General features: G+C 53.0%; 1 protein-coding gene and 1 long non-coding RNA gene across 4 annotated transcripts in view; one reads left to right on the top strand and one right to left on the bottom strand.

Annotated features, from left to right (window-relative positions):
- The first annotated feature begins 4300 nt into the window (after positions 1–4300).
- EDEM3 (ER degradation enhancing alpha-mannosidase like protein 3) overlaps positions 4301–27635 on the top strand; it is a 74360-nt gene continuing 51025 nt past the window's right edge. Inside the window, exons 1-4 of one of the 3 annotated variants that reach the window (XM_070055039.2) lie at positions 4301–4650; positions 9376–9421; positions 24145–24245; positions 24701–24740. In XM_070055039.2, the coding sequence (XP_069911140.1) occupies positions 4493–4650; positions 9376–9421; positions 24145–24245; positions 24701–24740 (345 nt within the window). In that variant the 5' untranslated portion in view covers positions 4301–4492. The remainder of the gene's footprint in view (positions 4651–9375; positions 9422–24144; positions 24246–24700; positions 24741–27635) is intronic. The other 2 variants (XM_051821021.3, XM_051821019.3) reach the window with 2 other exon arrangements.
- Positions 16775–24138, bottom strand: LOC149122460 (uncharacterized). The gene is made up of 2 exons (XR_016219451.1): positions 22074–24138; positions 16775–21576 (listed from the first exon to the last, which is right to left on the bottom strand). It is a non-coding gene; the product is annotated as an uncharacterized LOC149122460 (long non-coding RNA).

Here is a 27635-nt window from a genome sequence, read left to right as displayed (position 1 = left end):
CTGCCCTTCCTGACCAGGCTCGCTCGGCTGGGCCCGGAGCTCCTGCGCCACTGGCACAGCGGAGCCTCTCGCGTGTGTGTGTGTGTGTGTGTGTGTGTGCGCGCGTGAACTCCTCCTGTTCTCTGACACAGCCAGGCAGGGAAGCAAGCACACCTATTGACAGAAGTGACGGGGGCTGTGCAAACTCTGACCCGGCCACAGGGCTCCTACTTCTCAGCCCCAGGTGGGCTTTCCCCTCCTCAAGTCTGCACCCATTCTTTTAAAGTCCAGACCCTTACTCCTCAGAGGCTTCCCCCAGGCTCTCTCCCCGCCACCCGTGCAGCATCAAGCTCTCTCAATGTGTCCCCACGTCCTTTTATTTTATCAGTACGAGTATGGGTTTTAAAATAACGAATCCTTTTCCTCATGTCCATAAATTGACCATTATTTCCACTAAGGAGTTAAAACTGGGTGTTTTTGGGGCCAGCGCTGTGGCACAGTGGGTTAAAGCCCTGGGCTGAAGCGCCTGCATCCCATATGGGCCCCAGTTCCAGTCCCACTGCTCCTCTTCTGATCCAGCTCTCTGCTGTGGCCTGGGAAAGCAGTAGAAGATGGCCCAAGTCCTTGGGCCCTGCACCCATGTGGGAGACCTGGAAGAAGCTCCTGGCTCTGGCTTCGGACCAGCACAGTTCTGGCTGTTGTAGCCAACTGGGGAGTGAACCAGCAGATGGAAGACCTCTCTCTCTGTCTCCACCTCTCTCTGTAACTCTTTCAAATAAATAAAATAAATCTAAAAAAAAAAAAAAACTGGGTGTACTTCTGCAACTCACTTTCTGAACACCTCCTTCTCTCACCTCCCTGCCTTCTGCCTTCAGTGTAAAGTCTCCCTGCTTTTTGAATCACACTGCTCAATCTACTACGGTTTTGCAGAAGCCAGTGCAAATGGACTCACCACCGGGTAGAAAATGAATTTTAGTAAGGGAGAAAAAGGTGCTTTTTACCTAGCAAGTCAGCAAAAAAAAAAAAAATGTATCTGCCTTCTCATTATACCCTGTAAAAGTGTGGTGCTAGTTTGAAATCAAACAAGTATGCCAGAAAATGCTAAACATTAAAAGCCAGTACTTCTTTAGGTTGGTGTTTCTTAATGATAGTTAATCGTCAACTTTGCCTTCTTACAAAGACTTGGGCCATCAAGGAGGTACAGAACCCTGATGGCCAATAACTCCCGCAAATAATTGACTTGACTGCCTTCCAGCGTCACTGAAGGTCACTGGCTGTTCTGCTACTTGTTCTTAGCTTCAAACACTGGATGATCGCTGTCGACCTTTAGCTCGTGGAGTCCTCCGGGCCACAGCCAAGCCAACGCTCAAGTATTTGTTTTGCTGGCCTCATCATCTAGGCTGCCGAGGAGGATCTAGGGAGGAAGCAGTGGAGGACTGCAGGTCTGTAAAAGGCACAAAATTAAACACTGAACAGAAATGACTTCACACTGTCCACAGAGGTAGATAAAACAACCATATTATTTCCACTTTACAGACGCAGGAACTGGAAGGGGAAAACCCACGTTTGCTGAGTATCCATAGCAGGACAGGCCCAGTGCCCGGAGCGTTGGCCCCCACCCGTCGATAAGCCAGTCAGGACCCTGCAGGTGGGCAGTCTAGTGGGCACAGCAGGAGGAGGAAGGCACAGGAGACGACGGAGGGAGGGGACGGGCTGACTTCCTCCGACCGGAAGGCTTCGTGGGGAAGGAATCCGAGCTGAGCCTTGCTGCGTGGTGGGCATTCTACAAAGACGGTGGGCAGCAGAGGGGCTGAGTGGAGCCAAGGCACAGAAGGTTAGGACGGGAGCTCAGCTGCTGCACAGGACCTGAGGGTGGGGCAGCGGTAAGGCAGACGAGTGCAGAGGACTTGGGTGCCGGCTCCGTCGTCATGAGCAGAACAGCAGGGAATCACGTAGGCGGCCATTGTCGCAGCCAGGGCGGCAGCATCTGTGTACGACTTGGCACCCAGAGGGACATGGCCCATGAAGGAGGCTGGGCAGGAGGCACTCATGTGAATCGGAGACACATTCTGTTCGGGCTGTCCTTGGACCAGAGGCGAGGAAGCTCCCGTCAGGGTGGTGGAAACGTGGGTCTGAGGACCAGGACAGCTTTCCTGACATCCGATGCTTGGCTGCACGTAGCAGGAAAACTCAGCACGGGGCACAGCGCAGAGAGATAAAGGACAACACAGAGACGCTGGGGGACAACTGCACAGAGGGGCCGGCGCTCTGGTACAGCGGGTAAAGCCGCCGCCTGCAGTGCTGGCATCCCGTGCCCGGCGCCTGCTCCACTTCCCATCCAGCTCCCCGCTGGTGTTTCTGGGAAGGCAGCAGATGGCCCAGGTGTCTGGGCTCCTGCACCCACATGGGAGGTCAGGAGGGAGCTGCAGGCTCTCGGCTTTGGCCTAGCCCAGCGCTGGCCATTGCGGCCATTTGGGGAGTGCACCCGTGGCTGGAAGACCTCTCTCTGTAACTCTGCCTTTGAAATAAATAAATGCATCTTTAAAAAAGTGTAGTCTGAACAGTCAGTCAGCGGGGAGAGGGAAGGCGATGGGAGGAAGTGAATTTCCAGGGACACAGCGCAAGGCTGCAAGGCACACACGGAGGCCGGAGGCCGCGGCCCAGCTCAGCCCCCACCCTTGTGCTGTGGGGTCACGGGAGAGGCAGAGTGCTTTTCTGGGGCGGGGGGACCTGTCATTTCAGCGCATCAACCCACGGCGAGTTCCCATCGCCCGCCCCCAGGTTCCCTGGAGCGGCCCAGGCGACAGCTGTCAGTCTGTGCAGGCCGCAGGCTGGTGGGATTCCTGCAACAGGGGTACAGAGAGAGCGGGGCAAGGCCCCAGGAGTGCCCATCCACGTCCCCTCACTGTCCGGGGGCTTCCCCTCTGCTCACTACACCCCCACCCCCGGGGTGCCCGGGGCCTCGCCCTCCCCAGCCCTGCCCAGGTGTGCGGGGCCTCGTTCTCCTCAGCCCTGCCCGCGGTGCCCGGGGCCCTCTCGCTCTCCTCAGCCCTGCCCGCCGGTGTGCGAGGCTGGGTCTCTCCTCGCTCGTGCCCCAGGTGTGCAGGGCCTCGCTCTCCTCAGCCCTGCGCAAGATGTGCGGCCCTGCCCGGGGTGCCCGGGGCCCTCTCGCTCTCCTCACCCCTGCCCAGGGTGCCCGGGGCCTCGCCCTCCCCAGCTCTACCCAGGTGTGTGGAGCGGGGTCTCTCCTCGCTTGTGCCCCAGGTGTGCGGGGTCTCGCTCTCCTCAGCCCTGCCCGCGGTGCCCGGGGCCCTCTCGCTCTCCTCAGCCCTGCCCGCGGTGCCCGGGGCCCTCTCGCTCTCCTCAGCCCTGCCCGCGGTGCCCGGGGCCTCTCCCTCCTCAGCCCTGCCCGCGGTGTGCGGGGCTGGGTCTCTCCTCTCTCGTGCCCGCGGTGTGCGGGGCTGGGTCTCTCCTCAGCCCTGCGCAAGATGTGCGGCCCTGCCCGGGGTGCCCGGGGCCCTCTCGCTCTCCTCACCCCTGCCCAGGGTGCCCGGGGCCTCGCCCTCCCCAGCTCTACCCAGGTGTGTGGAGCGGGGTCTCTCCTCGCTTGTGCCCCAGGTGTGCGGGGTCTCGCTCTCCTCAGCCCTGCCCGCGGTGCCCGGGGCCCTCTCGCTCTCCTCAGCCCTGCCCGCGGTGCCCGGGGCCCTCTCGCTCTCCTCAGCCCTGCCCGCGGTGTGCGGGGCTGGGTCTCTCCTCGCTCGTGCCCGCGGTGTGCGGGGCTGGGTCTCTCCTCAGCCCTGCCCGCGGTGCCCGGGGCCTCTCCCTCCTCAGCCCTGCCCGCGGTGCCCGGGGCCTCTCCCTCCTCAGCCCTGCCCGCGGTGCCCGGGGCCCTCTCGCTCTCCTCGCCTCCGCCCCAGCCGTGCGGCACCGGCGCGGGGACAGCCGCCGCAGCCTGCCCACCCCGGGGAGACGTCCTCCTCAGGGGCGCGAGCCCAGACGGCTCCCAGGGCTGACCAAGGGCAGGGGCAGGGGGAGGAGCCCGCTCGGCTCGCCCAGGCCCGGCGGCCGCAGCGGCCGGCGACCAGCGAGCAGTGCACGCCGGGACGGGTTGTCAGCCGCCCGCCAGTCCGCCGCGCCGGAGCGGCCGCCCCGCCCCGGCCCGCCCCGCCTCGGTCCACGTCGCCCTTTCCCCGACCAATCCCCGCTCCGGCCGCCCGGCCCGGCCCTCTCCGCGGCGGCCCGCATTGGCCGCCTGGCCCCGAGGGGCGGGCGCCGGAAGTGACGCAAAGGTGGTTTCCTTGACTACGACACCGGAAGCGGGGGGCGGTGCCGGCAGCGGAGGGCGGTGGCGGCGGCGGTCCTGGGCGGCTCGGTGGCCTCGGGAGCGCTCGGGCGCCGGCGGCCCCCGCCTCAGTCCTCAGCCGGCCTCGGCGCGGCTCGCAGCCCCTCAGCCCGCGCCCGACGATGTGCCCCGCCGGCCGGGCGTAGCGCGGCGCGAGCTCGCACCCGCGGGATGAGCGCGGCCGGCGGCCGGGGCGGCGGGTGTCCGCGCCTGCGGCCGGCGCCCGGCAGCCTGGCGGCGGCCGCGGCGGCGCTCTGCCTGGTGGCGGCCGCGTCGGTGTGCACGGCGGGCGCCGCGCCCATGAGCCGGGAGGAGAAGCAGAGGCTCGGGTAAGGGTGTGCGGGAGGCCGGGGCGCGCGGGGTTGCGGGGCACCGGTGCGGGGGCGCGGCCGCGGGAGCGTGGGCTGCTGGAGCGCGGCGTGGCCGGGTGCCCTGGCCTGCTGGCGTCCCGCGCCGCGTGGCCGGAGTAGCGCGGGGCACTGGGCGGCGGAGTGGAGAAGCCCGCGTGGGGCGTGCGGGCTGCGTGCCCAGAGCGGCGTCCGCCTCGGGGAAAGTGCGGTGCGAGTGTCGGCGAGGCGCAGCCACGGTGACACGCGCGCCCGCCGCCCGGGGAAAGCGGGCACGGCCCCCGACCCCGGCCTGCCGGGCTGAGCTGCGGGCTGCAGTCCGTGCGGCTGGTGCCTCCTGGTGCCGCCTGTCAAGTCCGCACACCCGCAGCCCTGGCCAGGTCCGGGCCGTCTCTCCGAGGCCGGAGCCAGGGGGACCGCGATGTGCGCTTTGCGCCGTCTGCGGTGCCCGCACCCTGAGGCCGGCCTGCACCTGCTCCGAGGGTTCCTGGAGGGAGCGGCCCGCGGCTGCAGACCTGGAGGGTTGGCCGTCAGGATGGGCGTCCCTCCGGGAGCTGCCGCGAGAGGCCCCTTCTAGCTTTTAGATGAAATAACAGCGAAGACTGCCCGATGGCAGGAAAAGATCAGCTCTCAAAGCAGAAGGACCAGTCGCTCCGAGTGCCCCCTGTCCTCCCCGACAGCCGTGACCCCTGTGCCCCTGGAGCGCGTCACCCCTGGGACCCTCCCCGGTTCTTTCCTTTCCCCTTTGAGGATTTGTTTATTACAGAGAGAGGGAGAGCGAGCGAGCAGAGAGAAAATCTTCCATCAGCTGGTTCGCTCCCGGAATGGCTGGCGCTTCCTGCAGGTGTCCCACAGGGGTGGCGCTTGGGCCATCGCGCCCTGCTTTCCCAGGCCGTTGGCAGGGAGCTGGGTCCGGCAGCCACACGGGAAGCAGGCGCTGCAGGCAGAGGCTTAGCCAGAAGGCCAGGGCGCTGGCCGCCTCCCTGCCTCCATGAGCTGCGTGTGACCCCGGGGTTGACGTGTAGTGTGGTGGGGGGCGGGCGGTTTCCAGCCGGTCTGGTCCGCTCTGGGAGATGCGGAGTATCAGGTCTGTTGAGGATCCCCGGGGTCTTCTCCGACCCCACTCCCCTGCCTGCCTTTTCTGGTGAGAGCTCTCACTTGAAGGACAGGTACTGGACAACTCATTTTTGATGAGAATTAACTTTTTTTTGCAAAAGATTTATTTATTTGAAAGGCAGAGCGACAGAGAGGGAGAGGGAGTGAAAGAGATCTTCCGTCTGCTGGTTCACACCCCAGATGGCCGAAACAGCTGGGGCCGTGCCAGGCCAAAACCAGGAGCCGGGAGCTCCATCCAGGTCTCCTGTGTGGTGGCGGGCGCCATCACCGCCGCTCCCCAGGGGCGCCTGCACAGAGCCTGCACGGGAAGAGGAGCCTCCGGGGTCCAGCCTGCTCGGCGACGTGGGATGCTGGCGTCCTGAGCCGTGGCTTAGCTGGCTGCACTGCGGCCCCTGCCCCAGGCTGAGTTTTTAACTGGGAAAGTCTAGCCAAGTCGGCATGAGGTTCCAGCTAGCACTCGGTTCTAGATTGGCCTTCTCTGCCATGAGGGAAGAGTGAGCTACAGACATTTGTGGGACTGCTTTCCCCGGGGGATTTTCCGAAAACAACTCCAGATGCATTAGGTTCACCTGTGCTTTTTTTTTTTTTTTTTTAATCCTAACAATGACTTATGATAAGAAGCAGAAAATGTCCCACCCTTTTCCTACACCCTCAAACCAAACAGACGAGACGGGCATTGCTAGGAATGGTGAGCGATTTCCTGGTGCTTGCAGTTGCTGATTTGTGGATTGTTTACCTGCTCCTATATAGTTGTATCCTTCATGGAATGCATTGTTTTTTGTTTCGTTTTTTAAACGTTAGGGCAGGGGGTTTTGTAAAATTGCCTTTATTTATAATTGGAGTCCAGAATGATCCACTTTCTGTAGATGTTGGCAGATAGTGTAACACTGGAAAGAGCTGACTTACAGAAATTTCTTAAAATGAGTCAAGACATAATTCCAAGCCGTGGATCTGATGTCTGATATGTTTAGATCCTGTGGCTAGGAAGCCTTATAGAAACGTTAAGATGGTAATCACTGGCCTGCTGTGGACGCACGCAGGACTTAGGCCTCTGACGTGGAAGTCCGAGCCGTTGGATGCTCAGTGGCCCGCTTCGAAGGCTCTGGAGACGGAGGCCCTGTGCCCTCCTTGGCCGTGATGACTGGCCTCTCATCTCGACGACGGCGCTCCCCCGTGGAGGCACTGCCCTGCCCAGTTGCAGGAGCTTCTACCTGGCTAATAATCTTGACTTCATTCCATTTTTCAGAAGGAGAGAGCCGAGCTGCCATCTTCATTTATTAAGAGTGCCTGAAGGGACACTGTCTGCTTTGTGGGCGCAGGGGCAGGTAGATCAGATTGTAAAGATCCTGCTCGTCTGCAGTGTAGCCCATGTCTACAACTTTGTGAAATCGCTTGATAAATACTCTTTTTTTTTTTTTTTTTAATTTACTTGTTTGAGAGGCAGAGTTATAGAGAGGGAGAGAAAGAGAGAGAGAGGTCTTCCATCTGCTGGTTCACTCCCCAAATGGCTGCAACAGCCAGAGCTGGGCTAACCTGAAACCAGGAGCCAGGAGCTTCCCACGAGGGTGCAAGGGCCCAGGCACTCGGGCCATCTTCCACTGCTTTCCCAGGCCATGAGCAGAGAGCTGGATTGGAAGAGAGGTAGCCAGGACTCAAACCAGTGCCCACATGGGATGCCGGTGCCGTAGACGGAGGCTTAGCCCACACCACGGCGCCAGCCCCATACATCTTCTGTCATACATGGATAAACTTACCAAGAATGAGTGTTTTAGCAAAGCTGTTATGGGATCGTGTTTTTAATGATTAGGTGTTGTTCAATGATTACTGTGTATAAAACATTGTTAGGGGTTCAGTTATTCAGTTTATGAGTTTGAGTGTACTTGATTATTATTGGCCATCATTAGTCGTTGTCAGCCAGGACCTGGAAATTAGTTCTTTTCTATTAGCTTTATGATTATCAGTAGTTGATCATCATGATTACTTTTTTATTATTATTTTGTTAATTGAGAAGCAGAGACTGAGCTCCCATTCCCTCGGTCACTGCCCATGTGCCCACGATGCACTGAAGCCAGGAGCTGGGAACTCCGTCCCAGGCCTCCCACAGGGGGCGTGGACCCAGGTCCTTGAGCCATCACTGTGGCCACTTGGGGTCTTCCTGGGGGGAAGCTGGAGTCCGGAGCCGGAGCCAGAGCCAGGCCCCGTGATCTGGGACACGGTGTCCTAACCACTAGGCTGCCCTCGCTGCCAGGACTGCAGTTTTGGAGGAGGTACTGCAGTGTTGCAGGAGGCGAATGAGACGTAGCCTGTCCTTCTCTTCACACCTTCTCATTCTTGCCGTTTGGCCTTCTCTGTCCGTAACACTAACTTCTGTAGGTTTTCCTGCAGCCTGGAACGCCTGGATGTGCAGTACTGATTTCTGGGTCCCAGCCTTGCAGGTGTTGAGTGGAAATGCGGTGCGGGGAACAGCGTTCTGTTGGAACAGCCTTCTTGGAGCCCTGGAGAGGCAGTTAGCCAAACCTGGGGTCTCTTTTTGAGTGTGAGTTTTATCGTAGAGGTGAATACCATTTGACTTGTGACAGCTTTTTGAGAGAGCACAGCATGACTAAAATACATCTTTTGAGATTGTGCCATATTAACAAGTAGGTGCAACAAGTAGGCATTAATTTGAGGAAGGCAGAGGCTTGAGAAAATGGTATGTCATGCCAGCCCACCCTCACCCTTTCATTTTTTTAGAAACCTTTTATTGAACAAATATACATTTCATAGCAGTTCTTCCCCCCCATACCTGCCCTCCCACCACCACTCCCTCCCATCACACTCCTCACCAAGATTGATTTCTAATCATCTTTGTATATAGAAGATCAACTCTGTACTAAGTAAAGATTTCAAGTTTGCACCCACAGACACACAAGGCATAAAGTACAGTTTGAAGACAAGTCTTAATGTTAATTCTCACAGTACAGCTCCTTGAGGACAGAGGTCCTCCACGGGGAGCAAGTGCACAGTGTCTCCTGTGGTCGATTTCACAACCAGCGACACGCTTATCCATGACGGCAGTGACCACCCGAGGCTGCTGGCATGAGCAGCCAAGGCTGCGGGGCCCTCTGAGTCCAGACAGGGCCACAAGCAGAGTGCAGGTTCCCTCCTCCTGTGATGGCCCCCTCTCTCCCCGGGGCTCACTCAGCCATGCAGGCTGAGCGGCAGATGGGCCCAGTGGCTGCAGGCTGGCCAGCACCTGCCCCTCCAGGATGGCGTCTTCAGTGAGTATTGAGGCGGAGCAGCATCGTTTTCCAGGAACAGGCTTGTCCCCTCTGTTTCTGGAGTGACTGCTCAGCAGTTCTCTTAGGCACGGTTGTAACGTGAGTTGTGCCTGAGTGACCAGGAGTGGGGCTTGGACTGGCGGGCGCGGCGACTCCAGGGCCTGTCTGCTCACTCCTGTGGCTTCCTGACCCCGTGTGTGTCCCTTCTAACGCAGAGTTTCGTTTTCGTTTGTTTTTTATTGGTATGTTTTTGTGAAGGAGAATTAACTTTTTGAAAGACAGTAAATAGAATATACTTAACTATTTTCCGTTTCTGCTTTTTTAAAATTAGGAATCAAGTGCTGGAAATGTTTGATCATGCCTATGGTAACTACATGGTAAGTGGCAGGCGTGTCTTCACGTGCAGTCTCTGGGAGCTGGTTGTTGTGTGAGCACAGTCACCTGGACGCTCTGGACCCTGGGAACCAGCGTGCTTTAAAAAGAAGGCAAACGTGGCTTAACGGAGTGCTGTGGGAGTGCACCTCGGGGAACCAGGGTGCTGGGCAGATGAGAATAAGCTGAGGTTGAATGTGGAGCACATTCCTGGACCCCGTCAGCAGTGTGCATGGAGTGCTTCACAGAGCCAGAAGTGGTGGATAGAAGCAAGAAGATACTCACCCCGGCTTTAAGGGCGATTATTCTCGTAATTTAAAAAGAACTGTTTGTAGTATTACTTTATATACGCTGTGAAGAAAAGCAGTGCTTAAAGAGAAGTGATCTCTTGGTCTCCGTGCAAGGTGTGTCCTTGGGGGCCCTGCACCGTGTGTGCTCCACGCTGCCCTGCTCGGCGCCTGTTACTAAGAGTGCCTGGAGCCCACTGAGGGTGAAGCCACAGTTTCAGTTTCACACTACGAGAGGCTTTAGAGGATTCTGTATAGCAGTGTCGGTGAAACAGGAGGCATGCTTTAGAAAGTGTGGCATATACATTTGTGTAATTTTGAAAAAATTTAATCAAATTATCCAAAGAATTATTTCTTGTAACCTTGGTTTTACATTTTAAGATGTGCACAGATTTGTGTGTGTGTGTGTGTGCATGTGTGTGTGTGTTTACAGCCTATAAAATATAGTTGAGAAAAGTTTGACAGAGAACTAACTTTAATTCTGCTTTACATATTTTTCAACTAATTCTTTGAATCCATTTTTCATTGTGAACATCTAAATATATATATATACTTTATGCATTTTTGCTTTTTACGATGTCTCGTATCTGATAATCTGTTTCCTTCTGTGTTGAACATCTGGTAAGAGCACATTTTGAGCTCCTAATAGATGTTTTCAGGAATGATGGTGATGATGGTGTGGATGTGACTGTAACAGAAAAGGCGATGTTAAGGGCATTTTTTAAGCCCTCGGCCATTCTCTTCATATTTCTTTCTTTTTTTTTTTTTTTTTTTTTGACAGGCAGAGTGGACAGTGAGAGAGAGAGACAGAGAGAAAGGTCTTCCTTTGCCGTTGGTTCACCCTCCAATGGCCGCCGCGGCCGGCGCACTGCGGCCGGCGCAGCACGCTGATCCGATGGCAGGAGCCAGGAGCCAGGTGCTTTTCCTGGTCTCCCATGGGGTGCAGGGCCCAAGCACCTGGGCCATCCTCCACTGCACTCCCTGGCCACAGCAGAGGGCTGGCCTGGAAGAGGGGCAACCGGGACAGAATCCGGCGCCCCGACCGGGACTAGAACCCGGTGTGCCGGCGCCGCTAGGCGGAGGATTAGCCTAGTGAGCCGCGGCGCCGGCCCCATATTTCTTTCAAAATCGTGTTTCCCTTATCCGTTCAGCTTGGGCAAAGCATGATGATCAAACCTAGGCTGGTGGTTGCGAGATGGCCAGGTGGATCCGTGCTGTGGTCTGAGCCACACGCGTCTCCTAGGTGTTCACTTGGTTCCACGGGTGCGTGAAGCCGTTCAGCGGTGAGGCCCTGCCCTTGCTGGGAAGGACTCTGTGTGAAGCGGGGCCGGCTGGCTTTTGCTCTGTGGATGACCAGCAGGAAGCCCCATCACTGCTTTTCCTCCTGCTGTGCAGCACACGGAGTCACTGGGTTTGTGAAGGGCAGGCAGAGGGCAGCCCTTGGAGGACTTCCTGTCCCGCTTCCCGCTGATTGGGGAACTTCGTGCTGCAGCTGACCACACACAGGAGCTGAGGGAGAGAGACGCTAGCTCAGACACCAGGAACTCCCGGAAGCGCAGCTTCTTCCCTGTTTCCTGTGGGCCCAGGCCCACCTGTGGTCTGCTGCAGTGCATACGAGGCCACTTGTCACAGTTCCTGGTCAGTGGGGTGAAGGGAAAGGCAGAAAAGTAGATTTTGGCACATAAAAAAACTAAAATTCGTGCATAGAAGGAGTCTTCAAAGAAGTTCATGGAAAATGTATTAGGAAAAAAACTGCATGCATTTCCTAGTTTTTTTGCACCAAATAAACACCTTTTAGCTCCGATTTCCATGAACTCTGTGACGCTCCCTCCTGTTTTACGCTGCCCAACTGTTGTACGGCGTGCGTGGCTCTGCAGTGCACTTGTGCTGTGTTCAGTCTGTGTGAGTTCGTGAGCCAAGGCCACGTGTGGAGTTCACACTCCCCCTTTCAAGGTCTCAGCTCACATGGGGGAGGATCCACGTCCCTTGTACTTGCTATCTGCTGTTAGTTGAACATGTTTTCTAGTTTGTGTGCTCAGAGACAGCGCGGCCTTGCTGTAGAACAGAAGTGTGCGGGTTTTAGAGCCCTGTCTCAGCTCGTTGCTAGCTGGCGGCCTCACACAGCGCTCAGCCCTGTGAACAGTGTCTGCAGATGGGAGGTGGGCATGGCCGCAGCAGGTTACTGCAGACTCGATCCCGGGGGCTAGGGCCTTTTCATTTCTTCCTTCCTTCCTCAGTTAACAGGGAGACAGGAAGAGAGAGCTTCCATCTGCTGCTTCACTCCCCAAGTGGCTGCAGTGGCCAGGGCTGAGCCAGGCTGCAGCCAGGAGCTTCTTCCGGGTCTCCTGCGTGGTGGCAGGGACCCAAGCACTTGGGACATCTGCTGCTGCTTTCCTAGGCCGTTAGCAAGGAGCTGGATTTGGGGGTGGAGCAGCTGGGATTTGAACCCGCGCCTGTGTGGGAAGCCTGCTACGACACAAGGCCGGTTCCCTCTTTAGTTCTCAATAAATACATCCTTTATATGTCCTGTGCCCAGCAGTGTGCCTGGAACGTAAATGCCTATTAATTTTTTTATTTGCGTTTGGTTATTGTGATGTGTCTGCCTTTTAAACTAAAAGAAGTAGTTTAATAAATTTCATTAGCAGTTCAGTCAGAGAGGTTTCAGGGCACACGGATCTCTGCCTTGTTGTACTCAGGGCTAAAGTAGCTGAAGCGCCTGCTACATGGGAGCTTTTAAGGAATGATGATAGCTTTTCCTCACTTCTCCCTAGACCTACTTTTTTTTTTTTTAAGATTTATTTATTTGAAAATCAGAGTTACACAGAGAGAAGGAGAGGCATACAGAGAGAGAGAGGGAGAGAGATGGGGTGGAGTGGAAGAGAGAGAGAGAGGTCTCCATCCGCTCGTCCACTCCCCAGTTGGCTGTAACCGCCAGAGCTGAGCCGCTCTGAAGCCAGGAGCCAGGAGCCTCTTCTGGGTCTCCCGCAGGTGCAGGGTCCCAAGCACTTGGGCCATCTGCTGCTGCTTTCCCAGGCCACAGCAGAAAGCTGGATTGGAAGTGGAGCAGCTGAGACTCGAACTGGTGCCCGTATGGGACGCTGGCACTGCAGGCAGCGGCTTTACCCGCTACGCCACAGCGCCAGCCCCTACTAGTCCTTCCTTGTACTGCTCTCCAGCCTAGGATGCAGTGAGAACAGTTCCAGTGACCTTCTTAGTTCCCAGGAAAACAGTGGCATTTTCCTCAGCCAGGCAGCATGGAAGAATTACAGCTATGAAGTCTGGACTTGGAGCAGGCCGCACTAGCGTGGCTCTGCCTCAGTGGGACCCAGTGGGGCTGAGCGAGTTTCTCATCGCTGGCAAGTCCGGCTGCCTCCTGGGCTGTGCTCAGCCCTGCACACGAAGCTCCACCTGGACACGCGTTTCCTGCTGAGGGCTACTCCTGCCCTTACCACTCGACCTTGAAATTGCCCCCAAAAGCCCTTCCCGGCCTCCGCTGGGGATGTATTCCCACGTTGTGCCAGGAACTTGAGGCACACACGCTTTCTTTCCTGTTCTCAGCATGTGCCCGTGGGGTAGGTCTGTGAATGGCGTTTCCTAATAGCAGTGTCTGTCAGCTCTAGCAAGGTGCTGTGTCTCTTCTCCCTGGAGTTACAGCTAGGGTTCCTGGTTCTCAGTCCCTGGCTGCCGTGTCTGACCGGCCCTCTCCCTGGTCAATCCGGCTGCGATTGCCCAGTGAGTTGTACAGATGGCTTTCTCATTTCTCCACAAAGCCTGGAATTCGATGTTGTTTGGGCAGTTCTTGTGGGACCTTGCCTGACCCCAGGCCACAGCAAGTTCAAGGCTTCCATTAGCAGGTTCTCAGTACTTGTACCAAGTTCTGCTCGCAGGCCATAGATGGGTGGGGGCCACCCAGATGCAGGGCCTTTTTGGATACGAGCTCTCTGGTGTTTGTCTCCCAGTATTTTCCTTCTGCTGTGGACACCTCAGTTACAACTGTTGGGAGCAAAACTACTTGAGTAGATCCCTAACCATTCCAAGTCAACCTGAGCGGAATTGGTAAACATGGTTCCTTTTAAGCTTGATTTTTGAGAGAGAGAGTCTCTCATTCTACCCAAGCAGGGTTCCTGTGACTCTCCGTGTTTGTCTTTCCTTAGTAATGCTTCCCCCCACCCCCCCGTGTGTCTTCTGGGCTGGTAAAGCATGTGCAGTACAAACTTAGCACCTCCACGGTTCCAGAGTGCGCAGTGTGGCAGCATGCAGCTTCTCTGCGCTCTGCGCCGTCTGGGGAACGTTTTCATCTCCAGCCGAAGCTACTGTGTACCAGCGACTCTTTAATAGTTTGTTCACCAGAAAAAGTAGAGCTGTGGTGATACTGACGTTGAGGGTGGCGGATGTGAACTCCGTGTGGACCATGTGGGACTGCGTGTGTGAGGCACCGCTCCTGGACCTCTGCCCATCCTGAAGCCCTCCGGGGTCCCACGGCAAGGCCCATCCTGCTGTCCCTGGGGCTTTAGAATCCCGGTCTGATGCCCCAGGCCCTCCTGTTTCCCCTGGCAGGTGTGCGATACCGGAAGTGTGAGTGCTTCTCAGGTGGTTTGCAGACGGTCAGAGTCCAGTGACGGCCGCGGGGAGCCAGTCACGGCAGGGACTCTGTCACCCACAGGTTTCCCTCGCGCCCTCAGAGTGCACTCCGCCGCCTCTGCCCCTTAGCAGCCGTTGAGCCGCCTTTCGTCACACCAGAGTCTCTTCTCCAGGAGCTCGTGTGTGGCGGCGTCCCGAGGTCAGTCAGTGTGGCGCTGGCTGAGCGCCCTGTTGAGTGCTCGGGCGTGTGCTGTTAACTTGGTAGAAGGCTTTATTTCTCCACTCACCGGTTGAATATTTGGCTTTTGGCTCCTCTTTGGCTGTCATTAACAAGGCCGCAGTGAGCCCGTGAATGCAAGTTTCATGTGGACTTAGGTTTTCATGTCTGTCTCATACGTATTTCACAGATTCCACCAAACTTCCGAAGGGAGGGTGGCAGTGTGCATTCTCCATGCACAGGGTGTGGGTTTCAGTTACTGCACCTTCTCTCAAACATTTGGTACTTCCAGTCTTTTTAATTTCAGCTATTTTAGGGGAATATTTCATTGGAATTTTAATTTGATTTTTCCTGAGGACTAGTGATGTTGAAAATCTTCCCATGCACTTCATTTGCTGTTTGTGCAACTTTTTTGATGACACATCTGTTCAGATCTTTTGTCCATTTTAAAATCGGGTCATTCACTATTGCTGAGTTGTAACAGTTACTGTGTATTCTGGATCTTAGCCTGCTGTCACATATGTGTCTTATGGGTGTTTTCCCAGGCTGTACTGTGCCTTTAATTTTCTGAAGAGTGAGTTTGAAGTGCAAATGCTTCAAATTATGACAGAGTCCAGTTTATGAATTTTTGTGACTGTTGCCTTTCACTTCCTGTCTTAAACTCTGCCTACTCTGAGAGTGCAGAGGTTTTCCAGCTGTTTGTCATTTTAGCCTGCTCCCTTGGCTGTGTGACCCACGTGTTCGGTGTGAGGTAAAAGTTGGTGCGTTTTTTCCCGTGTGAGTAGCCCAGTGCACCAGGACCATTTGTTGGAGAGGATATCCTTCCCTGCTGAATGACTGACATTTGTGGGGAGAAGCGGCAGTGGGCTGTGTGAGTCTCCGTGCGCGGGACTGTCGCTACACTGTGTGTCTGTCTATACGTATTTCACAGATTCCACCAAACTTCCGAAGGGAGGGTGGCAGTGTGCGTTCTCCATGCACAGGGTGTGGGTTTCAGTTACTGCGCCTTCTCTCAAGGTGTCAGTGCACACCTCTGCACTTAGACCAGTACCACGTTATCCTGGTTCTTGTAGCTGTCACGGAAGTCCTGCACTCAGGCTTCGCGAGTCTGAGCACCGCCGTGCACTTTGCATCATGCCAGTGCTTGCACGTCTTCGGTTAAACGTACCCATAAGTCTTATGTTTTTGATGTTGCTGTAAATTGTGTTTTTCTAATTTTCATTCCCATGTCTGTTGATGTGCAGACACAGACCTTGTATCCTGTGACTTTGTAAACTCACGTGTTATTTCTAGTAGCCTGTCTCGGTAGATTTCTTAGGGTTTTCTACATGGTCAAGCAGGTCATCCATAAAAAAGGGAGTTTCAGGTTGTCTGTCCAGTCTGTTTTTCTTCCTGTTCTTGTCTTACTGCTTCCAGCACTGTACTGAAAAGGAAGTGCTGAGGTTCTTGGCTTGTCCTTGACTGTAAGGAGAAATCAGCTGCTTGCTGTGGAGCGCCGGGTTGGGGTTGGTTTTTGATGACTTTATCAGTGAAGTCTCCTCTGTTCCTGGTTTGCTGAGTGTTTTCAGCACAAAAAGGACTGAAGTTTGTCAAGTACTTTTCTGTATCTATATTGTTAAGATTTAAAAAAACTCTTAGTAGGGCTTTATTTGATCACATCATTATAATTATATAACATTTCATAAGTTCATTTGACTGTATTGTTTGCTGAAACCAGATTGATTAAGGTATATTGGAGGATTTGGAAGCTTTCATTCTCCTCTACCTCTGAGAGCAAGCTTCAGTTCGCCGACACTGTACTCTGTAGTGACTGACTGAAAACCTTAAGGGACAGACAGCTCCGTTTCTGTTGCTTGTGTCTCCTCTGCTGAGCAGCATTCCGTAACATGGCTCTTACAACGAGTGGTCTGTGTTGGAAGTGAGCCTAATAAACGACTCCTAAACACCTGACGAATAGTTGCTGCGTGAGTGTGGATGAGGAATAGAGGGAGGCAGGGGACGTGTGGGGGAGTGGAAGCAGACCTGCTGAGTCTGCGTGGTTTTGGTCAGTTACTAGCATGTGGCTTCAGCATGGGACAGGTGACCGATTAAATGCATTGAGTTCTTAGTTTAGGGAGAGAGATCTATCTGCCTAAAGGAGGAAGGTGTCTACATAAGGACCTGGAATAAACAGTAAAAACATACACAGTGTTACTGAACATTCAGTGTATCTGCTATTTCTAGTAAATTAATGATTTTTTAAAAAATGATCTGTTATTTAAAGGCATAGTGACGGGGCCAGGGGGAGAGAGATAGAGATATCTTCGTCCATTGATTCATTCCCCAGGTGGCCACAACGGCCAGGCCTGGGCCAGACTGAAGCCCAGAAGCTTCTCCCGGGTCTCCCACATGCTGGCAGGGGCTCAAGCACTTGGGCCATCTCCCACTGCTTTCTCCGGCACAGGATTGACGTGGAGCGGCTGGGACCTGAACCGGCACTCCCATGTGGGAAGCAAATGGCTTAACTTACTGTGCTGTAATGCTGGCCCAAGTGAATTTTTAAATGGCTATTCTAGCAGAGTGGAATGTCTTCCCTTTACCTGGCTGTGGAGGTGGCCTTACTGAACAGGTGGCTTTGACGCAGCTTTGTTTGGGGAGTTTCAGAGGAGGCCTCCTCAGAGCCCTGGTCAGTGCAGTCTGATGTGGAGGGTTCATCGCATTCACTTTTACTCTGGCTCCAGCTGCGTAAGTGCTCCGCTGAACTGATGCAGGGCTCTCCCGCCTGATGTTGTTTCTGAGTGGTAACGACTGGTTTTTCTTGGCTCTGAGTCACAGCAGCATGAACTGGTTGTCCCTGGTTGTGGCAGTACGAGGTGAGCAGAGTCCTGCTCCTGCCAAAGCAGGGCGCCTCCCACGTCAGCATTGCTCCAGGTGTGCGCAGCGTGGCCACGCTCGGCCCTGTGGTTAACTCAAGGGAAAGGCTGCGTTGCTATTTTTACCTTGAATCTTGAAACGAAGGGACGCGAAGTACCTGGTTCAAGACTCCTTTATTTGATTATTCTGGTTGCAGTTGCTATTAATAAGCTCAAGATTTGAATTTCGTATTTAATTTAGGGTTTGGATTCACATTTAGCTTCAGAGATGTTTGTGTGAAACTCTAAAAATAGTATGAAGTTTCCTAAGCAGTGGTTTAAAAGTAGGAACTTATTAGAAGCAAATTAACATTTGAATGATCTTTTTAGTAAGTATCTTTCAGAATACATCAGGAACTTAAAAAATTGTTTACCGTTCTCCTGAGTGTTGTTTGTGTGTATTAAATACGAGACTGTAAAGCAAGAGTGCGTTCTGAGAAATCAGTTCTGTTGGAATTGACACATGAAGAAGTCATCAGGAATTTGGTCTGTAAGCGATTAGGGATTTATGCTGAAATTTGAGTATAATATTAAAATTACAATGTACTGTACTGAATTCAGAATTTAGTAGCTGTATACGGATTCTAGTGTCAGAATATTTGTTGCCTGGAATTTGTTCCTTAGGGAAATAAGTCATTACAGAACACTCGCTCTCCTTAGTACCTGAGGGTTGTGGCCTTCAGTCTTGCTATCTTCCTCAGCCTGCCGTGCGGGTGTGGGGTTCTCCCTTCTTCCTGGGTGTGGGGTTCTCCCTCTTCCTGTTGGCCGTGTGCTCAGTCTTGTGTCTTCCTCAGCCTGCCGTGCGGGTGTGGGGTTCTCCTTCCTGTCCTGCTCTTTCTGTTGGCCGTGTGCTCAGTGTTTTTGGTCTCTCTTTTGCTGTCGCTATTGGCTGTTAGTTTGGAATCTGGGTACTTGCGTTAAGTGCGGGGCAAAAGGCACATAATCAGGAATTGGGAATCTATTTGCTGAAATTCAAGAATTAAGAATCATGGGAGCATAATAAAAACAAGGTAGGAGAGGTCGGGCTAGCCTGAGGATGACCGTGACCGTGGCAGGGTGTGGTGACTGCAGCAGGGGTGTGTCCAGATCTTGAGGGCGCTGGAGCACACACGGCAAGGGTTACGTGTAAGGCAGGCAGGAGACAGCCTGACCCAGGAGCACCAGAGACCTTGTCCGTGGTTCCCTTACAACAGAGGTGAGCAGGAGACTACTTGAGGCTTCCGGGCAACCACGAAGTGAGCCAAGATAAAGACTCAGGAGTGGAGAGGCCCAGGCACGTGGTGTGCATCGGCCCCAATCAGCAGAGACCTGACACTCACGTCACACCAGAATGCGTGCCACACCTCCGAGCATCTTTGTGGAAACATTGAAATTCCCCTCCTGATAGTTGTGAATAGAGGAATGAAGAGTGTCAGTATCGCAATTCAGAGTGTTGGGAGCGCTGAGCGTTGCAGTGTTGTGTTTCTTTGCATAGCGCTATTCAGGGAAGCTGACCCTGCCTGCCCTGCCACCTCTGTGTGTCGTGTGACTCTACCTTCTGAGCTGCGCGCTCGGGCTCCTGTGTGGGTCTGGAGCTGTCTCAGACACTTACCCTTCAAAATATTTCTGGGAGTTTCTTTAATGGCAGGTGTCTGCCGGCCTCCCTTCTCTGTGTCTCATCCTCTGTGTCACGACTGCTTGTCATGTATGTTGATAATTTGGCCTCCGCGGCACCTCTGTGCCCGCCTGCCTTGAGCGTCTTTCTTGGTGCCAGGCCAGGACCCGGGGCCGCTGTTTCTGCTGGGGCCCCAAACATGTCCAGTGTGATTTTACTTCCTGTGTTAGCACTTTGCCCGCCCGCCTGCGCTCTCTCCCTCCTCTCCTGAACTTCCATCTTGGTAGCTAATGCCTTTTTAGTGATCCGGGTTTGTACCTGTGAGTAGGATCATCACAGCACTGACTCGGAGGCCACACATGACATGCTTGCCATGTGCACGTGCACGTGATCCGTGTTTGTGAACTGTGTGTAGGATCATCACAGCACTGACAGAGGCCACACACGACACGCTTGCTGTGTGCACGTGATCCGTGTTTGTGAACTGTGTGTAGGATCATCACAGCACTGACACGGAGGCCACACAGGACACGCTTGCTGTGTGCACGTGATCCGTGTTTGTAACTGTGTGTAGGATCATCACAGCACTGACAGAGGCCACACACGACACGCTTGCTGTGTGCATGTGATCCGTGTCTGTAACTGTGTGTAGGATCATTGCAGCACTGATGGAGGCCACACACGACACGCTTGCTGTGTGCATGTGCACGTGATCCGTGTCTGTAACTGTGTGTAGGATCATCACAGCACTGACACGGAGGCCACACACGACACGCTTGCTGTGTGCACGTGCACGTGATCCGTGTTTGTAACTGTGTGTAGGATCATCACAGCACTGACAGAGGCCACACAGGACACGCTTGCTGTGTGCACGTGATCCGTGTCTGTAACTGTGTGTAGGATCATCGCAGCACTGATGGAGGCCACACACGACACGCTTGCTGTGTACACGTGATCCGTGTCTGTAATCCGTGTCGTGTAGGATCATCGCAGCACTGATGGAGGCCACACGGCACATTTGCGTGCGTGTGAATGTCCCCGGTGCTCCGTCACTGAGACTTGAAGTGATCGGTGGATCACTGGTCGTGATGAGCATCTGGAGTGATGTGGTGATTTGTGAACTTGGTTAGTGTCTGGGGTGCTGAGACTTGAACCATGCTGGATGTTTATTTGACTTAATTGAAGCAATGGAAGCTTTGCAGGAGGAGACCAGGCAAAGAGAAGACAGGTTACAGTGACCTAGCAGGCAGAAGTCCCACACTGGGACAAGGGACAAGGACGTCTCATCCCATTGTTCTTGGCAGGGAGTTGATAATACTGTCTGAAACTGAGACACACATTAACATGGCGATTCTGACCTTTACGTCTTCCCAGAATCATTCGTCTTTGAGGGACTGTCCCTTGGCGAAGACAGGACCAAGCTTAGCAGATCAGAAGGTGGGAACGTGCCCTTCCGGTCCCCTCCTGAGGAGCCCTGTGCAGGCCCCGTGGGCCGCAGCCTGACCGCCTCCGTGGCAGTTTCACTTGAATATTTCTTGTTCTCAAGTTCAGCTGTGTATTAAAATTTTTTAGAGCCGTATTCAGCATTTCATTGTGTTTGTGGTAGGGGGAAGGAACATTCCCGCGTGTTCTTTATACCACCTAGACTGGAAGTGATCTGACAGTTCAGTGTTACAGCGATCCAAACTAGAGAGTACCTATTACTGAGTATTAATACATGAAACAATTCATAACGAAGGTGTGCATTATACAGTGGTAACGCTGTATTTCTGCATCAGAAGACTTAATTGGTAAAGATATCAATTCTCCCTAAATTGGGTTCTTCCAATTAAAATTCCATTGTGGGGGCAGGGGCAGGCCTTGGCGTAGCTGGTGCAGCTGCTGCTTCCAGTGCCAGCACCCCATATCTGAGCACTGGTTTGAGGCCCGGCTGTTGCATTTGTGGTCCAGCTCCCTGGGAAGACAGTGGCATGTGGCCCATGTACTTGGACACCTGCCACTTACGTGGGAGACCAGGACGGAGGTCCCAGCTCCTGGCTTTTGCCTGGACCAGCCCTGGAAGTTGCAGCCATTTGAGGAGAGAACCAGCGGATGGCAGGTCTCCCCCCACCTCTCTGTCACTCTTTCAGATAGATGGATCGATCGATTGATCAAAAAAAAAAAAAAAAAAAGTCAATGGAATTTCCAGGAAGGGTGAAGTTGCACAGAAAGGGTCTTGAGAAAGGAAGGTAGATGATGAAGGTAGAGCAGGCGAGTGGGTCTGTGGAGGGCAGTGTGTGCCGTCTTTGACGCGGTAAAGCCGAGCTTTCGCGCCAGCGGGCAAGGAGGGAGGGAGGGAGGGAGAGTTCCGAGGCGCTGTGGAGGGCAGGTGTTTGGCCTGGCAGCTGAGATGCCTGTGGCCTGTCTTGGAGTCCCTGGGTCTAGTGCTGGCCTCCTGCGACGTGCACCCTAGGGTCAGCAGGTGATGGCTCAACTGCTTGGGTCCCTGCCATTGCATGTGGGAGACCTGGAGCGAGTTCCTGGCTTCTGGCTTTGGCCTGGCCCAGCCCTGGCCTTGAGGGCCTTTGGGGAGTGAATCACTGGATGGGAGCTCTCTCTTGTGGGAAGCAACTGGGAGCAACTTGGACTAGACTAAGTTACTGGAATTAAGACTTATTCTATGCATCTGCTCTCCCACGATATGGTGCTGAGAAGGGAGAAACAGCTTCTACGCAGCTGCCTCCAGTTCAACCAATAAACTGTAGGACCTGCTCCTGATTGGAGGAGAGCAGCGTACTCGGCGTGTGGGTAGCAGATTTGGGATTGGTGGAAGAGGACTATAAAGGAGGAGAGAGACAACATGCACCAGGAACATCTAAGGGGAACATCTATCTGAAGGAACACCTGTGTAGCCCCCGAGAGAGCCGGCCGGCGGTGTACCGCTCCCCCGCAGAAGTGGGGAATGTGGCAGGGGGAACCGCCCTTCCACGGAGGTGGAAGGGACAGTAGCCAACCCGGAAAGAACCAGCAGCAAACCCGGGGAGGGCCGAGCAGATGAAAGAACAGTGCAGGGTCCTGTGTCGTTCCTCCACGAAGACGGGGAGCGACATCTCTGTCTTTGTTTCTTTGCTTCTCAAGTTAAAAAATCAAAAATATTTTTTTAAAAAGTGCTATTTAGATAATTGACTATTTGGGGTGGGGAAGACAAATATAGTCACATCCCTCTTTCACATCACAAGTAAAAATAGGTTCCAGGTAGAGGAAATAATCTAATTATTTAAAAAAAATTATTGGAGTACTGTTTTCAGATGTTCAGGCTAGTCTCTTTAATTTTTTTTTTTTTCTAAGTTGAGAGAGGGATGAACAGCTTCCATCTCCTCGGATGCCTGCAGCAGCTGGGGCCGGACTGGGAGCTCCGTCCAGGTCTCCCGTGTGATTTGCAGGAGCCCGGTTACTGCAGCCGTAACCACTGCCCGCCACGCTCTGCATCAGCGGGAAGCAGAGTCAGGAGCTGGAGCTGAGTGTGGAACTCGCGTACTTTGTGATGGGACGCGGGTGTCTAACTGGGGTCTTAACCACTAGAACAAGCCTGCGATCCAGAAACCATAGAGGAAGACTGGCAGGTTAACTACATTGTTAGAACTTTTGCACTATAACTCAAGTTAAAAGCCGACCAAAAGGGGCCGACGCTGTGGCATACATAGCAGGTAAAGCAACTGCCTGTGGTGCCGTCATCCCAAACATCCTGTGGCGCCGGCTCGAGTTCTGGCTGCTCCACTTCAGATCCAGCTCCCTGCTAATGCTCCTGAGAAAGCAGCAGCAGATGGCTCAAGTGCCTGACCCCTGCACCTGTGTGGGAGACCTGCTGATGCTCCAGCTCCTGGCTTCAGCCTGGCCCAGAGCGGGCTGATGCAGCCATCTGGGGAGTGAACCAGTAGATGGAAGGTCCCCCCCCCCCCTTTCCTTAACTCTGCCTTTCAAACAAATAAATAAATCAAAAAAAAAAAAAAAAAGCCAGCCAAATGACAGAAATGTCTACTGTATGTAACAAAAGTAATGTGTAAAGAGACTTCTGACCAAAAAGCAAACAGCAGAAGCATGAACAGCAGGAGTGAACAGTCTTCAGGAAACGAAATAGCATTGGCTAATGCAGAAAGTTGCTTATCCTAACAGTGAGACTTGGGCGAGTGTTCATCTGGGAGATGTGCCTCGTGATGGCGACGTCGTGCTGGAAGGGCGCGAGCTGTGTTCACCTGGGGTTGGAGAACACGCACCCCACAGCACCCTGGCCAGAGTTCCGTGTGTAAAGTACATGGCGTCCTCAGCTTGGTAGTATCGGCCAGAACTTAGTGACCCCTCCCCTCGACCGAGTGGGTCTGTCTTCGGGGATCCATAGGAACACTAGCGTATGTGTGAGGGTTATGCACACGGCTGTTTATCCAGTGAAAACGGAAATGCTGCGTGTTCATCAGTAGAGGAATACATACAAGTTTTCGCATATGCACAAGATGGAATGCTGTGAGGAGCAGATGCTGCTGTGGGCACAGGCCCTGGAATCTGTTCCTGGCTTTGAGTTCTGGATCCGTCACACACTAGATGCGTGACTTAGGCTTGCGTGCTTCCTCTGGGTCTCCTTGTCCTCATCTATGGAATGGAGATGCTTCATGTCTTTCAGAGGTCGTTGCCATCCTGAGTGAACTGAAGCGTGTAGAGTAGTTCTTAGGACATCAGCACCGGTAGTAGCGGCTGATGCCAGATTGTCGTTTGCAGTTACGAGAGTGACGTACACCCGTCACCTTCTAGCCGGGGAGACCATGCCTCAAGTGAACACACTCTAGATTAGTGTGCTCGTCTGTGAATGCAGTTCAGAGTGGGGCACGTGCGTGTGTCTCAGTGGTCACAGTGGTCACCTCTAGGGAGTGAGGCTGAGGGGTGGGATGGTCAATTTTCTAAAGAACTTTTTTGGTATTTAGTATTTTTTAACACTGATTATCTTTGTGATTTAAATTTCTTAAAGATTCCACAGACTGAAGATAGTACAACTTCTGAGTATCCTCCTGTGTGTGTGTGTGTGTGTGTGTGTGTGTATGTGTGTGTGTGTTTAAGCTGAACAGGTCGTGGGTTTAGAGGGTGTGTTTTGCCTGATTTTCCGGGGTCACTTACTGAAGTGTCCTTGCAGGAACACGCTTACCCAGCGGATGAACTCATGCCTTTGACCTGCAGAGGTCGGGTGAGAGGCCAGGAGCCCAGTCGAGGGGACGTTGATGACGCCTTGGGAAAGTGAGTATTGCCACAGGCGTGGGGCCGTCAGAGGACCCGCGTCAGCCTCTGCAGGCCGTTCACAAGCACGTTTCTGGGGGACTGGCCACCGTTTAAAGACTGCTTCCAGTTTAACGTTGAGCTGCTTTATTCTTTTCTGACATCTTGTTTTGTAAAATATTCATTAGTTTATTCCTTAGAGAAAAATTAGTAAAAATGGATGTCACTTTTAAAATCCTTTCACTTTCAGGTAACTTCAGAAATGCGGATAAAGTCATGGACACATTGGAAGGTGTTGAGGATTCACTGTTGTCGTTTATTTTGAGACGACTGAGATGCACAGGCCGTGGGGGCTTCTCTCCTGCAGGGCCTGGAAGCCGGCTCATGGTTGAGCCAGCAGGGCTGCGGGCTGCCCTGCCTTCCTGGGCGCCACCCTTGGAATTCTCACGTGACCGTCTCTTTGTCTTCTTCCTCAGGTTTTCTCTGACACTGATTGATTCTTTGGACACTCTCGTGGTAGGTTTGTTTCTTCTTGGATTTACCTGTTTTGTAAATTTCATAATGCAGATTTGCAAGTACTATGAATATAATTGTAGCACAGCATGAAGTAGAAGCCTTTGGCATTTAGTGTGTTCTGATTTTCACTTCTAAATACATCTTTCACACTGTCGCGTTATGGTGTCACGTGGTATTAGGTAGAATGGTGTCTTTCACACTGCCGTGTTATGGTGTCACGTGGTACTAGGTAGAATGGTGTCTTTCACACTGTTGCGTTATGGTGTCACGTGATATTAGGTAGAATGGTGTCTTTTACACTGCCGTGTTATGGTGTCACATGGTACTAGGTAGAATGGTGTCTTTCACACTGCCGTGTTATGGTGTCACGTGGTATCAGGTAGAATGGGGGAGATACCCAGATACTTTGAGATTTCAGCTCATGTGATGCGCCTTAGTCAGAAAGGTCTGTTTTTCTTTGGATAGGAGGTTGAAGCTGTTGAAACAAAGTAATTTTAGAAAATGAAATTGATATTCTCCTCCCATAAATATTTGGTACAATGATGTTAAAATTCTTAAATTAGAATCTTCATGTGCTGTATCGGTAAACAAAAATTTACTTTTCTCAGTAGTGGTGTTTGTTGTTGTTGTTGTTTTTTTTTAAGAAAGCTTTTATTTAATGAATGCAAATTTCATAGGTACAGCTTCCAGGAATATAGTGGTTCTTCCCCCATAGACACCCTCCCACCCCTTACCCCCGTCCCACCTCTTACTCCCTGTCCCATCCCATTCTTCATTAAGAGTCATTTTTAATTATCTTTATATACAGAAGACCAACTCTGTTAAGTAAAGATTTCCACAGTATGTACCCACACAGACACACAAAGTATAAAGTACAGTTTGAAGACGAGTTTCACCGTTAATTCTCATAGTACAGCTCATTAAGGACAGAGCTCCTACATGGGGAGTGAGTGCACAGTGACTCCTGTTGATTTAACAACTGACACTCTTATTTATCAGTAATCATCAGTAATCACCCGACTCTCTTGTCATGAGCTGCCAAGGCTATGGAAGCCTCTTGAGTTCGCCAACTCCGACCTTATTTAGACAAGGCCATAGTCAAAGTGGAAGTTCTCTCCTCCCTTCAGGGAAAGGTACCTCCTTCTTTGATGGCCCCTTCTTTCCACTGGGATCTCACGCACAGAGATCAATCTTGTAGATCCTTTTTTTTTGCCACAGTGTCTTGGCTTTCCATGCCTGAAATTCTTTCATGGGATTTTCAGCCATATCCGAAAGCCTTGAGGGCTGATTCTGAGGCCAGAGCTCAGCAGTGGTTTTTAGCACCACCTGATCACCTCCTGGCCTTCCTTTTCAACCTCATGTGGTACAAAAGTCACTTGGACTCTGTTCATGATGGCAGAGAAGAAAGGTTGGGTTCCAGGCGTCATGATCTCTCACTACAGTGTCTTGCGGCTTCGCTCTAGCGTCCTGAGAGCAGGCGTGCTCAGGGATCCTCCTTAAGGAGGATTTCTCGTCGTTAACAGCGCAGGGCTGATTGCTGTATCCAGAACAGAGCGGAAAGCCTTCGAGGTTGCAGCATTTCTGCAGCCAGGCAAGATTTTTGTCTGTGTGCTGTTTCTCCTTCTCTCACGGGGCGTTTCTTTGAGAACAGAGATTTCCACTGCTAATCGCAGCTTGGGAAGATCACCTGCATTGTTTAAAAAAAAACCCACCCAAGTGATTCTGGAGTGAGCCTGGGATTATTGTCATTCTCCTGAAGCCTCTCTTTGGATGGAAAATGCAGCCCTGGCTGAGAAAGCCATGAGTGTTTGCATCATTTATTTATTCATGTGTTTGAGAAGCATGAGAGAGAAGGAGTTGACTCCACAGATGCCCACGGCAGCTGGGAGCAGGGACTCAATCCAGACCTCCGACATGAGTGGCAGGAGCCCCATACTCGAGCTGTAGCCACAGCCAGCAACGGCGTGCATCAGTAGGAAGTCAGAGTCGGGAACTAGAACCAGATATGGACCGCAGGGCTCTGATGTAATGGCAGCTGTCGCAACCAGGGTCTCAGCTAGCGGGCTGCATGCTGCCTGGGTGTCACACCTCACCCTGAGTCACAGTTTGAAGTTCACAGCGTCATTTTTAGAGATTAATGACATATACAAACTATACTGTAGCAACTGAGAAAGAGATGATAGTGTATATCTGTGTTTTGGTTTAGTGGTCGTAGGTTTTCTGCATATGGTAAGAGAAGAGAAAGATACACAAAATATCCCAGAAGACACAGGTTATCAGTGAGGGAGGAACTGTGTTATTTGTTTCTTTTTTTTTCTTAACTTCTTAGTGATTTTTTTTTTTTTTTTTGACAGGCAGAGTGGACAGTGAGAGAGAGACAGAGAGGAAGGTCTTCCTTTTTCCGTTGGTTCACCCCCCAGTGGCCGCTGCGGCCGGCACACCATGCTGATCTGAAGCCAGGAGCCAGGTGCTTCTCCTGGTCTCCCATGCAGGTGCAGGGCCCAAGCACTTGGACCATCCTCCACTGCCCTCCCGGGCTACAGCAGAGAGCTGGCCTGGAAGAGGAGCAACCGGGACAGAATCCGGCACCCCAACTGGGACTAGAACCCAGTGTGCCAGCGCCGCAGGTGGAGGATTAGCCTAGTGAGCTGTGGTGCCGGCCTAGTGATTTATTTTAAAATGATTTATTTATTTATTTGAAAAGTAGAGTGAAGGGCCGGCACTGTGGCATAGCGGGTAAAACTGCCACCTGCAATGCTGGCATCCCATATGGGTGCTGGTTTGAGTCCTGGCTGCTCCATTTCCGATCCAGCTCTCTGCTGTGACCTGGGAAAGAAGTAGAAGGTGTCCCAAGTCCTTGGGCCCCTGCACCCACATGGGAGATCTGGAAGAAGC

The sequence above is a fragment of the Oryctolagus cuniculus genome, chromosome 13 (genome assembly GCF_051225735.1).
Source record: "Oryctolagus cuniculus isolate XC-2025 breed Fujian yellow rabbit chromosome 13, ASM5122573v1, whole genome shotgun sequence".
NCBI classification, from domain to species: Eukaryota; Metazoa; Chordata; class Mammalia; order Lagomorpha; family Leporidae; genus Oryctolagus; species Oryctolagus cuniculus.
This window is presented reverse-complemented; position numbering and strand designations above follow the sequence as displayed.